This window comes from Propithecus coquereli, unplaced genomic scaffold (assembly GCF_000956105.1).
Source record: "Propithecus coquereli isolate 6110/MARCELLA unplaced genomic scaffold, Pcoq_1.0 Scaffold162, whole genome shotgun sequence".
Lineage (NCBI taxonomy): Eukaryota > Metazoa > Chordata > Mammalia > Primates > Indriidae > Propithecus > Propithecus coquereli.
Window position 1 is genome coordinate 2,097,947 of NW_012140747.1, and position 12,532 is coordinate 2,110,478.

The following is a 12,532-nucleotide window of genomic DNA, read 5'->3' on the forward strand; positions in this document are numbered from 1 at the left end:
TAATTAGGATAATTTTCCAATTTACATACATTATGAACTACAAATTCAATATAGGTTGACTTTCTTCAGCAAGCTAATAAAGACCTGGAGAAGCATATACAAGAACTTATGGCAACCAAGGAAACGGTGACATCTGAAGTTGTTAATTTAAGTAACAAAAATGAAAAACTCTGCCAAGAATTAACTGAAATAGACCAGTTAGCACAGCAGTTGGAAAGACATAAGGAGGAAGTCCTCGAGACTGCTGATAAAGAACTTGGGGAAGCAAAGGTAATGATACGTAGTTTGTGGGAGTATTCATTAATTCTCTGAGAATGTAGTGAGTGTAACCCCTTTTGATATCTGTACTCAGGTTGTTGGTTTATTTCTTGGATTTTTTGTTTTTGCTTTGGTAATTGAAGATTTTCTTAAGTGTTGTTTATACCCTCCGATTATATCTGTTCTAGTTGTTTGTGTGTCTTTCTGAAGCAAACCTATTCTTTGGATAGATCTCCAAACTCTGTTCTGATTTTCTTCAAGATTTTCATCTCTGTCTTTTTATCTCTGCATTGTGAGAGAGCTTCTGAAGTTTGTTCTGTATGTCATTTTTTGCTCAAGAATCCTTTAAAGATGTTTTTAAAACTATGTATGTCCTTGCACATTTTTAAGTTGGTAGCAGATATTTTTTATTTCTAAGTTTAAATAGATGGAAAGGATGATATTTCTACTCTATTAAAAATATTGTTCTCTTAAAATAAAATTGTCTCATCATTCTTTTAATTATAGCCAATGAAATCTAAATCACCCTTTCTTCTTGAAACCTCAACAAAACTTTATCCTGTTATAACTTGAATGTCTTTTTTTTGAGACAGTCTCACTCTCTTGCCCTGGCTAGAGTACAGTGGCATCATCAAAGCTCACAGCAACCTCAAACTCCTGGGCTCAAGCGATCCTCCTGCCTCAGCCTCCCAAGTAGCTGGGACTATAGGTGGGCATCACCATGCCCAGCTAATTTTTTTCTATTTTTAGTAAAGACAGGGTCTTGCTCTTGCTCAGGCTGATCTTGAACTCCTGACCTCAAGCAATCCTCCCGCCTTACCTCCCAGAGTGCTAGGATTGCAGGCGAGAGCCACTGCGCCTGGCCTTGAATGTCTTTTTATGATCATGCTATCATACATCAGCAATAAAAAAGTATATGAATTGAAATTTCTTATTTTCAAAATTTCCTGCGACTGTAAGTTTCAAAGCATTAACATTTTTCTCTGAATAGTATTATCACAATTATCAATATCAATAATATTAATAAAGTTATAAATATATGACAAATATTGACAGATACTTATTAAATTTAAAAAGTAAAATTTTATTAGAAATACATCTTTTGATGAAACATAATGGGAGAAAATCGTGTCTTATTTCAAGCCTGTGGCCAGCCCCAACATTTCAGATTATCATTTTATCTTCTGCTCCAAAAGTTTTTTATATCTTGAGACATTGTGCCTTTGTGACATTGATGAGATATGCATGCCTTTCTTTGAACAGCGAGAGAAAGGCAGCTGTGAAAGGGAGGGTGGGAGTGTAGAACTCACATGTTACCCAGTCCACAAGCAGGTTCTTAGGTAGATCATTTGTAGGAAGCACTGTATATGCAAATTAAGAATCCACATATTGATTCCGTAAAACTCTGTGCATATCATTGTTTTGTATCATACTTGGAAAATCTTCATGTTATCCCAATAGTAGTTGTAATCTAGTTTGAAGACCATTGCTCTATGTCACTGAATTGATTTTATGTAGTGTCATCTCCACTAATCAGTGGAATAGAAGGAAACTGTCTCAATATAATAAAAACTGTATGTGAAAAGCCTACAGCAAACATTATACTCAACAGTAAAAGACTGAAAGCATAAGGATGCTCACTCTTATCACTTCTGTTCAACTGAGTACTTACTGGAAGTCTTAGCCGATCAGTTAGGCAAGAAAACGAAATAAAAGGCTTGCAAATTGCAAAGAAAGAGTAAAATTATCTCTTTTCATTGATGACATGAACTTATATGTAGAAAACCCTAAAGATTCCACAAAAATGAGAACTGATAAATCAGTTCAGCAAAGTGTAGCATATAAAATCAACAGGTACATTTCTATACACTAAGAATTAACAGTCCAAAAAGGACATTAAGAAAATAATCCCATTTACAGTAGCATCAAGAAGAATAAAATACTGAGGAATAAACTTAACTGATGAGGTAAAAAACTCACGTATACTTGAAAACTACAAAACATTGCTGAAAGAAGTTAAAGAAGACACAAATAAATGGAAAGACATCCCATGTTCATGAATTGCAAGACTTAATATTGTTAAAGTGTCCCTACACAGATTCAGTGCAATCCCTATCAAAGTCCCAGTGGAATTTCTGCAGAAATAGAAAAAAAATGCTAAAATTCATATGGAATCTCAAAGGGACCCTCGATCACCAAAACAGTCTTGAAAAAGTACATAATTAGTGCAATTTTAATTCTACTTTTATGGTTTTAGTTTCACTGCACCATTCCTGTATCTCATCCCTCTCTTTTTCCACCTCCTCTTGCATCTGTGCTCATGCACACTGCATACTGAACATGGCTCCTCATGTCCCATTGGCAATGCTCAGAAATGACAACTTGGCTCAACAAAAGATTCCTACTGGAGTTTAATATTTTGATCCTGGCGTTCTGCTCTCTCAGTTGTAGTATAGAGCATCCAGATTGGTAAAAGCAGGTGAGGAGAAAGCAAGTAGGATAGGAGAATCAGGAAATGACAGTGCCATAAAATACTGCCTCATGGAAATTCCTACAAGATTTTCAAGTGTCCCTCTTCCTTCAGATGTTACAAATATGCTTTTGTAAGTATTCAGGATATCGAAAGATTAAAGAGAATCCTCAATTTTGCCTCTTCTTTATTGAAATTGGGTGTTAGGGCTAAAGCCTCAGACCTCACTGGTGAGAGGGAACATAAGTTGCTCAAAAAATTACTTGGTCTTATTAAATGACTTAGTGATAAGTATTCTTAGACTTTTAGGTGTTTACCTAACAGGCTTTTTATTCCTAGAAAGAGATTAAAAGAAAGCTCTCTGAAATGCGGGATCTTGAAGAAACAGTGGCAAAACTGGAACTGGTAAGTTGATGTCATATTGAATTGCCAGCATTTTCAGTAGGAAGATTTTTATGCTTTATTTTACTCCTGACAACCACTAATCTACTTTTTGTTTCTATAGATTTACCTATGTTGGCCATTCCATATAAAGGGAATCATGTAACCTGTGGTGTTTTGTATCTGGCTTCTTTGACTAGCATAATGTTTTCCAAGGTTCACGCATGTTGTAGCATGCATCAGTACTTCATTCTTTTTTATGGCTAAATAATATTCCACTGTATGGATATACAATATATTTTTATGATTCTTTAATCTCATATATAATAGGTGGCAAATAAAATTGAAATTTGGAAACCTGTTAGGAATTTACATTCTTTTAACTACTTTATGACTTGTTAGTTGATTAATATAATATTAAAACCAGAAATTGATAATTATTTGATATATTTGTTCACTGTTATGAAAACCGCCCAGTCCTCTTTTAATACCTTTGTTTGTTAATACCATTTTTCTAGTCATATTGGTTATTATGTTAGTCTCCAGATGAAAAAATATCCCAGCAGAAGCCTAGCTATAGCACATAGTTCTACAGTCTGGAACTGGCAGAAAGAATGTCTTGCTTACAGGTAGAAACTAGTGGTCATCCAAATTTAGACAATTTTTTTGAATAGCCTATTGAATTGGAAAAGTTTCCTGTAATATAGAAAACAAACACTAATACTAATTTCCAAGTTTTCTCATTACATGTCTTTTTACACAGTCTAACTGCAATGTCCTGGTGATACAAGTCAATTAAAAAGGAAGCCATTGTGACATGCTGGCACATAGTAGGTACTCAAATACTCGTGCTTTTTGTATGTAGCCTGAACAATGTATCATAATGGCTTCCTTTTTATTCAATTTATTAATAGCAAGTGTTCAACACTGAATAATTAAATTAGCTAACTGCTAAATGTTGTCCACTCTTCAGTCTCAAACATACTGTAAAATTCTCTATGGGAATATAAAGTAAGTGTTTTGATGATGTTTTCACTAGAATGTAAGCTCCATGAAGGCAAGGGATTTTTGCTGTTTGTTCACTGCCATTGTATGCATACTAAATGTTGAATGTGATTCATAATGCTTGTCGCAGAGCTGTGACCAAGTTCCAGTTGTGTTGGCTAACAGTAAGATGTTGCTATAGTTGCTTTCTGACCTTTTTTATTTTTCCGGTAGTGTTATATTTTATGTATTTTTAAGATCATGATATTAATAGCCAGCATTTATTAAGTACTCACCCTGGTAGATACGCTGGACACTGTGCAAAGTACACTCCACATCCATACCAGTGCATCCTCAGTGTCCTAATCTTATGATTTCCGTTGTGCACATGAGGCTGAGAGAATAACCAGTATAGTTACGGATACACTGGTAGTCTTAGAATGCTATGTCTTACTACTGCCCTCTTTTATTTATTTATTTATTTTTCAAGACAGGATCTCACTGTGTTGCCCAGGCTGGAGTGCAGTGGCTATTCACAGGTGTGATCATAGTGCACTGCAGCCTCTAACTCCTAGGTTCAAGCAATCCTCTCGCCTCAGTCTCCTGAGTAGTTATGACCATAGGCACATGCCACTATGCCCAGCTCTGCCCTCTTTTTAAACAAGCTTTAAAATTTTTTATTGTACAAGTACATATTCATTTAGAAAAAAATAGGGCGATATGCTACACAAATTAGAAGAAAATAAAATCTAATAGTTCTGCCCACAAAGGAACATTGTTGATATTTGGATCTTATGGTACTTTCAGCCACCATTGATAATTAACTTTAGTTGAAACCATATTTTTGACCAATCAAAAGTGTGTGGACACACATACATACTACATATGTGAATTGCTATTATATAAATGTGCTTACAAAGATAATCTGTTTACTTCTAAGTGCTATGATATTTTGTAAAGTTGTTAGAAATCTTAATTATAGTGTTAAAATTGGCAGGAATTAAACTTATGCCATAAAGAAAAGGAGAAACTGAGTGATGAACTCCTTATAAAATCAGACCTGGAAACTGTTGTTCATCAGCTTGAACAAGAAAAGCAAAGACTTAGCAAAAAAATTGAAAATTTTGCAGTTACAGGTAAGATGTAAAATGTTGATAACTTAAAAAGTGATTGTGATTTCCTTTTTATTTATTATTTTTTTTGGTAGGTGATCTTTCATTCATTCAATAAATATTTGTTAATGCTTACTGTAAACCATACTAGGCACTGTAGAAATAGTAGAAATCTCTCTCCCTCAAGGACCTTAAGAATTCTTTCATATTTTGACTAGTAGTTGATACAGGGAACTCTGCTTGAATGTTTTGCAATAGAAGTATATTCTTCTTTGACTCAGACTGATAACAGAATTAATGAAGACTAAAAAGAAGACCATTCTGAAATAGCAGAAAATTGAAGTACAGAATTTTTAAGAAAATGCAGTTAGTTGTATCATCTTGAGATATACATACACACACAATTGAAATAGGCTAACTTTCTGCCAGGTACCAGTCCTAAATAACTTGGTTTAAGGAACATGTAGGAATTCATTCATTCATTCATTCATTTGACTGATGCATGTGAATTACCTGTTGTGTGGGCATGTGCTTGGCTTTGGTTTTGGGTGCTGGAGTATATACTGGTAAACAAGATACACAGGGTTCTTGCTCTTGCAAAGCCTTTTTTTCATGCCAGGGAGACAAACTAGTAACACGTAAGTGAAGTTAATTTTAGATGATAAGAGGTATTAAAATAGAATGGCAAGATGTGCTAAAGATTGACTGATTGAAAGGCTCCATGACAAGACACCAGCCATGTGAAGATCGGGGGCAGTTTTCCAGGTGGGGGAAATGGCAAGTGTAGAAGCTTGGTGCCGTCATACTGTGTGTGTCTTAGGAAGTGAAAGAATTCCAGTGTGCTGTATTAAGAAGAGACTCTATCCTAGGCCCTTCAGCATCCATGGGGACAATCTATTTGACCCGTTTTCCACTTACTAGCTGTATAAATAGAGCACATTATGTAACCTCTGTGCTTCAGTTTCCTGTCTGTGGGGGGGATGAAGACACCTACCCCAAAAGGTTGTTGTGAGGATTAAATGGGTATATTAAAGTACTTAGAACCATGTATAAAAGTTTGTAATTTACTTCCTTTCATAGCTAGCTATGGCCTATCATGTTCAGTGTAATCCTTCAGCTGTCTCAAGCAAACTCCCTGGTTTCTCTGTGTGCACCCCCTGCCAAATACCCGGCCGTGGATGAACTGAACCATTTGCCCTCTACACTTTTACACACGGGCAGCCAAGCACCACTTGTGTGTGCACCAGGCCCATTGATAGCACTGTAAATTAGATGGTCCTGAACCTTAGCGGGACCCCCAGTGTTGTATGAAAATGTTACACATTTCTCTTAGCATTTGGTCTCTCCCTCTCTTGAGAGAACATTTCAAATGCTTTGCATTCTCAATAAACCTATGACTCCCATGCCATCCCTCACTCTGAGCGGGTGATCTTACCTCCAGTTTTCCTAAGAGAATGGAAGCCTTGAGGCAGGCATTCCCTCAGTTTCCTGGCCCCAAATTTTAAACCCGTCCATCTTCTCGATCCTTCCTGTTCAACGCAGGAGCACCCCTCTTGTGAAAGGCCAGTGCCTCCATCTCTTCTCTGGGTCCTGTCCTCTCTAATTTTAGAAACTTTACATATTAATTGTTCTCCTCTCCATAATTTTAGTCTTTGTGCTATTTTTTCCCATTGACGTTCGAACATGCTAACTCTTCTCTCAGTCTGAGACAAAAACTTTGACCCCTTTCCAGCCACTCTTTCCTCTTCTTCATAGTTTCAACATCTTGAAACATCATCCATACTTGCTGTTTCTCCTTGATCACCTGCAACCCCCTTAGCTCCTCAGTTCATTCCAGTTGACTTCTGTCCACACCGCAGCACTAAAGCTGCTCTTGTTAAGGGCATCATTCACCTCCATTATGCTAAATGCAATGGACGTTTTCATTCGTTCACTTATTTGACTTCTTAACATTTATCACAATTGTCCATTCTTTCCATTCTCATACTGTCTTCTTACCTCTCTTTCATCACTCTTTCCTAGGAGGAATTTGCCAGTTCCTCCTCCAGTTTGCATTGCATGCTGTCCCTTTGTAACTTTTATCCTACTACAATTAGAATAATTGTTTGACCTTAGCTGTGTTTCTCATATTTGAATCCTTAGCCAGCGATGGGCGTACGGTAAATGTTTAGTACGTATCTGTTAAATGAATGAAAGAAGAGATGGGAGTGAATCAGAATGCGTCAGGAAAATCATTCCATGCCTCAGTGTTATAATTATAATGAGCATAAATTAAATGAGGCTGAACTATATGAAATTGTCGGTATTCAGTTACTTTTGACTCATAAAAAGGCAGTTTCTATGGTAAAAGCTGATAAATTGTGCTTATTTGGAGAAAGACGAGTTGTTTTGATGTCTTTGTTTATGTGCATACTGTATTAAAATCAAGCATAATGTTAAATTTATACGTATTATGATTAATTGTAGATATATTTTCTTTTAGTGCATTTTCAGGTCCCTAGAAAGTGCCACGTGGTAATTTTCTGCTTCACCTTGTACTAAATAATATTCATCCTGTGATAAGACAAAAGCAGGAGAACTTTGATTTATTGGACTTTATTTAAACTATTAATTTTTGCCTTTTTTTCCTTCCCTCTCAATATTTACCTCTTTGATATATCTGGCTGTTACAGGATATATACAAAACAGTTTATGATTTTTTAGTAGCTTTCATTCTAAAAGTTATTAATGTAATTTACTTGGCTAATCAACATTATACATGCAACATTGTTTTAAGATTTAACTACTTTAATTTGCAGAAAGAGAACTAACTTTGGAAGTTGAGAGGATGAGACTAGAACATGGAATAAAACGTCGAGATAAATCACCTTCTCGTTTAGATACATTTCTGAAAGGTATAGAAGAAGAACGAGATTACTATAAGAAAGAGCTAGAAAGACTCCAACATATAATACAGCGACGATCTTGCCCTACAAGTTATAGTGCACGTGAAAAAAGTTCAATATATAGAACACCAGAAAAGGTAAGAATAATTGATAAGACAGGAGAGTATCCTTATGAATAAACTTCTCTGGTTTATTATATTAAATGTAACTTTATTTGTACTTGCTTTTGGAAATTCCTAATTTTGATTTTCGTTTTCTTCCATGACCTGTACTATATAGGAACACTGCATTAATTAGGAAAATTACCTAAGAACAAAGTGTAACATATTGATACCTGTAAATTAAGGAAAGGTTGAGTAGTTGTGGGAAAAGTGCAGAGGCATCTGGGCTTCCAGAAACTGGAACCCAGGGGCTCATGCTGCTGGACATGTCCATTGTTTTTAGAATTTACTTCCTGTATCAGCTGCATTTGCTCTCTTGTAGCAACGTGGCTTTGTCCACAAGGCAGGTAACACAGCTTCTTATCATTTCCAGCCTTGGACCAGTCAGGAAGAAGGTATGTCACATTCTACTGACCAAGCATCTTACCCTGTTAACCATGACACGGGAGAGGGGTAGAAATTGCAAGTGGGTGCTGGGCAGATTATTCTGTTTGTCTTCTACAACCACATTTGTAAGTTGATAGTCTAAAGATGTTCACTTTGTATGTAATTTTCTAATTGCATCTTCCATCGTGTATATTATTTAAAGTTGACATATGAGAGATTAAAATCATGTGTTTCTATTTTAGGTCTTATTTTCAATGTTTGATGAGTATCATTTGAGTTCTTCATTTTTCTATTTTTAAGCTTTGGAGCTATAGGAGTCCTGAAGGCTTACATGGCCTTACGTTATCTACACACTACGTAAAATTAGCGGAAGTCTGGGACAGAGTCCTACAACTCAAAAAACATTTGATTTCAGACTTGACTGAATTTACCACTTCTCTCATCTTTTCCCTGAAGATTCTATGTCCATTCTCAGTTTTGAGTCTTCTGATTAGACTTTGTTTTTTAACCTCATGGGCTAATGGCTAAATTTTGATTTACAGTTGTTAGTATAAACACTATGCTATGTTATCTATCATAAGTAGAATGAATTGGTGGGAAGATATAGTACAAATTAATTTATGTGTTACCGAGTTGTTTTTTTAAGTTCCGTATATACTTCAGACTCGGGAAAAATAAGTCACTGAATTGATCATTTCATTGTGTAGAAGAATCTTTCACAAAATGATTGATCAGTTTAGTCAAGTATTTATTAAATATCACTGAGTAGATAAATATCTCAAAGCTTTTAACCTACATACTTGATTCAGTTGTTTGGTGTGGAGTTGCAATCGAAAGACAAGTGAGTGAGAGGTACTGGTAAAATTAGAAAAGACATTCCCCCCCCCCCAAACTTATTTATTTCCTTGAAATGTTATAATGTTACTCTGAGTATAAAAAGAATTCATTTTCTAGAGTTCAGAAAGTCAGAGTAGTCAGAGCATTTTAGAGTCCTAGTAATGAATTACAGGCTTGGTAGGGGATAGAGGGTAAGCACGTGAGTAAAGCATGTGGGGTGTAAGGCAGTTGTGAGTGCTGGGGACTAGAGGGGGATTAGAGTTGGATTCTCCAACTAGAATTAGCTGTTTTCAACATGTTTAGAAACACTTTGATGGCAAACAACAAAGACCTCTCTAAAACTGTATTTGGCACCAGCTGTGAGTTTTCAACCCCTGCTTTGTGACAGGCTGTTAGGCACAATTTCTTGGGATTGCAACTCAGAAAGAAAATTGACATCTTTTGAAGGTTCTAGCAAGGGAGCGCAGCTACTTGTATACCCTTGACCAAAGAACAGTTCTCTACCAGGGAAGGTCGTCCTCTTTAACCAAGTACACATCGCTTCTTGGCCTTTTGGCTAAGATCGAGCGTAACCAAGCGCGCAGCTCCAGGAGGGCCGCACCTGGAGCGGTGAGGGAGGAAGGGGACACCTGCCTAGCCAGCCAGATCAGCTGAATCAACCCTGGCGAGCAGTGGGGTGACAGATGTCTCAGCCAGGTCGCCCTCACATCTGACATTTTTTAATATCAGTTCTCTATTGTCTGTCTACATAGGGAGAATACTGTCCCTTTTCACCTTGAATTCAACATGCTTCCCACTACGAGTTTTGAGTACAGTGTAGCAGAAAGTGCTTTGGAGTTGGAGGGCCGTTATAAGTTCCAACTCCACAAACTGGCTTTATGACCTTAGAGAAGTTACCAAACTTAATGGCACCTTGGTTTCCTCATTTGCAAAGTGGGGACAGTAACTACAACCTCTTGTGAAGATTAAATGAGATAATTTGTTTTATATTTAATTGACAAGTAATAATTGTGTATATTTTGGGGGTACGGTGTGATGTTTTGATCTATGTATATGTTACAGAAAGATTCAGTCAAGCTAATTAACATACCCAGCATCTCACCAACTTAAAATTTTTTTTGTGGTAAGAATGCTAAAAATACATTTTCAGAAATTTAGAAATAAACAATACATTATTATTAACTGTGGTCCCCATGCAGTGCAATAGATCACCAAAACTTATTCCTCCAGTCTAACTGAAATTTTCTACCCTTTGATCAATGAGATAATTTGTATAAAAGTCTAGTGTAACACCTAGGTCCCAGTAAATGGTTCATTTCTTTGTTATTTGCTGGTTCAAAGCAAACCAGGTCTAGGTAGAAAGTTAGGTTCAGTACAGCAGATATACACTGAGTGCCTGCTATGCGGGAGGTATAGAATACAGAGATAAATTACGGCCTTCAGCATGGTGCGTGCGTGTGTGTGTGTGTGTGTGTGTGTGTGCGCGCTCTTGTGTGTTTTGAGAATGGAGTGGTGAGAATTATTAACAATTATTATACATTAACACTAATAGAAACAGCTACGTACTAGATATATTTAGAGAAGAGTTAGAGTTTCTGCTTAAGAAGGTCAGTCAGTAAATGTTCAGGGAATTCATGTTTTACCAGGTACCATGCTAGGCCCTGAAGATATAGTAAATAAGACCAGATACCTACTATGACCCTCGTAGAACTTAAATTTTAGTAGAACGGACACACATTAAACACAGAATAACATAAATAAGTGTTATTGAAAAAAGTACAGGAAAGGCTCAGAATACTATGAGAGTATATAAAAGGAGATCTAAATCAGATTGGAGAATCTGGAAGAATTCCATAGAGAAAGTGACATTTAAGCTGAGACCTAAACAGTAATGAAAATAGATTATCAAATCTTTATGTATTGAGCTCTCCTTTTCTAGACTCTGTACAGACCACTTCCTTTCTATAAGATTTTTTTATTTAGATGTGATTAGTTTACACATTTTTATAGTTATTTAAACCTCAATTATGTCTTGAAACTCTCATCTGCTGTTGTCCTGTAAAACACCTTGTCCTTCAAGGTGTCCAGGTGGCTAATCTTATCCATTATGCCTTGATTTTTCTTGTTTAACCAAGAGGGTGATTTATTTTCAAGTAGCAAGTGAAGGGTACCTTACAGATACCTACCATTTACCAAGTCTACGTTGTCCATGGTATGTGCACAACAGATAATATAGGCCAGGACTCTTCCTAGTGCACCAAATTATCAGATTATCCCTCCTTGGGGCTGCTGCATTTAGTACTTTAACATCAAGAAACCATAGATCCCAAGTCTACATTTACCATTTTTATTTTCTACAACAGCAGTGAAGATAGGGGACCTTTTGAATTGTACTGAATAGTAGGCATATTTGTATTTGAAAAATGTTGGAAGTAGTTGCTTATTCATTGAGCATCTTTAATATACACTGTATGGTAGAAATATTTACATTTCTCTGATTGTAAAAATGACCTCATGTGGATCTGAAGCTGGAACAGTTAGCTGGGGATTGGTGTGCTTGGGAGATTGATCTTAGATTCAGTCACAAAAAATACTGAGGAATGTGCTAGGCTGTTACAGTTACTTGCACTGCATAAGCAGGTACACGTAGACCCTCCTGGTGCCTTTCCTGGAGAAGATTATGAACTTAGTGGTTCTCAAAAATTAGCATGTATCAGAATCACTTGGAGGGCTTGATAAAACATATTGATAGTTACTGGGCCCTATACCCAAAGTTTCTGATTGAGTAGGTCTGGGGTGGGCCCCCAGATTTGCATGTTTAACAAGTTCCTGAATGCTGCTGATGTTTCTGGCCTGGGGATTACAGTTTAAGTACCAATAGTATGAACAACTCCAGGAAAATGACAGCTGAAGCATCTGATGGGATCTGAACAAGTGGTATCCCTGGCAGCTAGGTCCTTCCTGGAAATTTGAAGGCCAGCAAATTTGTCCCAATACTGCCAGTGTTCTCATCTGTTCTCATTATAGATTAGAAAAACTCAGTTCCTGAATTACATT

General features: G+C 36.5%; 1 protein-coding gene across 1 annotated transcript in view; it reads left to right on the forward strand.

Moving 5' to 3' along the window:
* Window positions 1-12,532, forward strand: part of CEP135 (centrosomal protein 135kDa) — a 57,928-nt gene that overhangs the window by 23,627 nt on the left and 21,769 nt on the right. Inside the window, exons 6-9 of the mRNA XM_012641096.1 lie at window positions 55-270; window positions 3,068-3,133; window positions 5,091-5,229; window positions 8,004-8,227. Of these exons, the coding sequence (XP_012496550.1) occupies window positions 55-270; window positions 3,068-3,133; window positions 5,091-5,229; window positions 8,004-8,227 (645 nt within the window). The remainder of the gene's footprint in view (window positions 1-54; window positions 271-3,067; window positions 3,134-5,090; window positions 5,230-8,003; window positions 8,228-12,532) is intronic.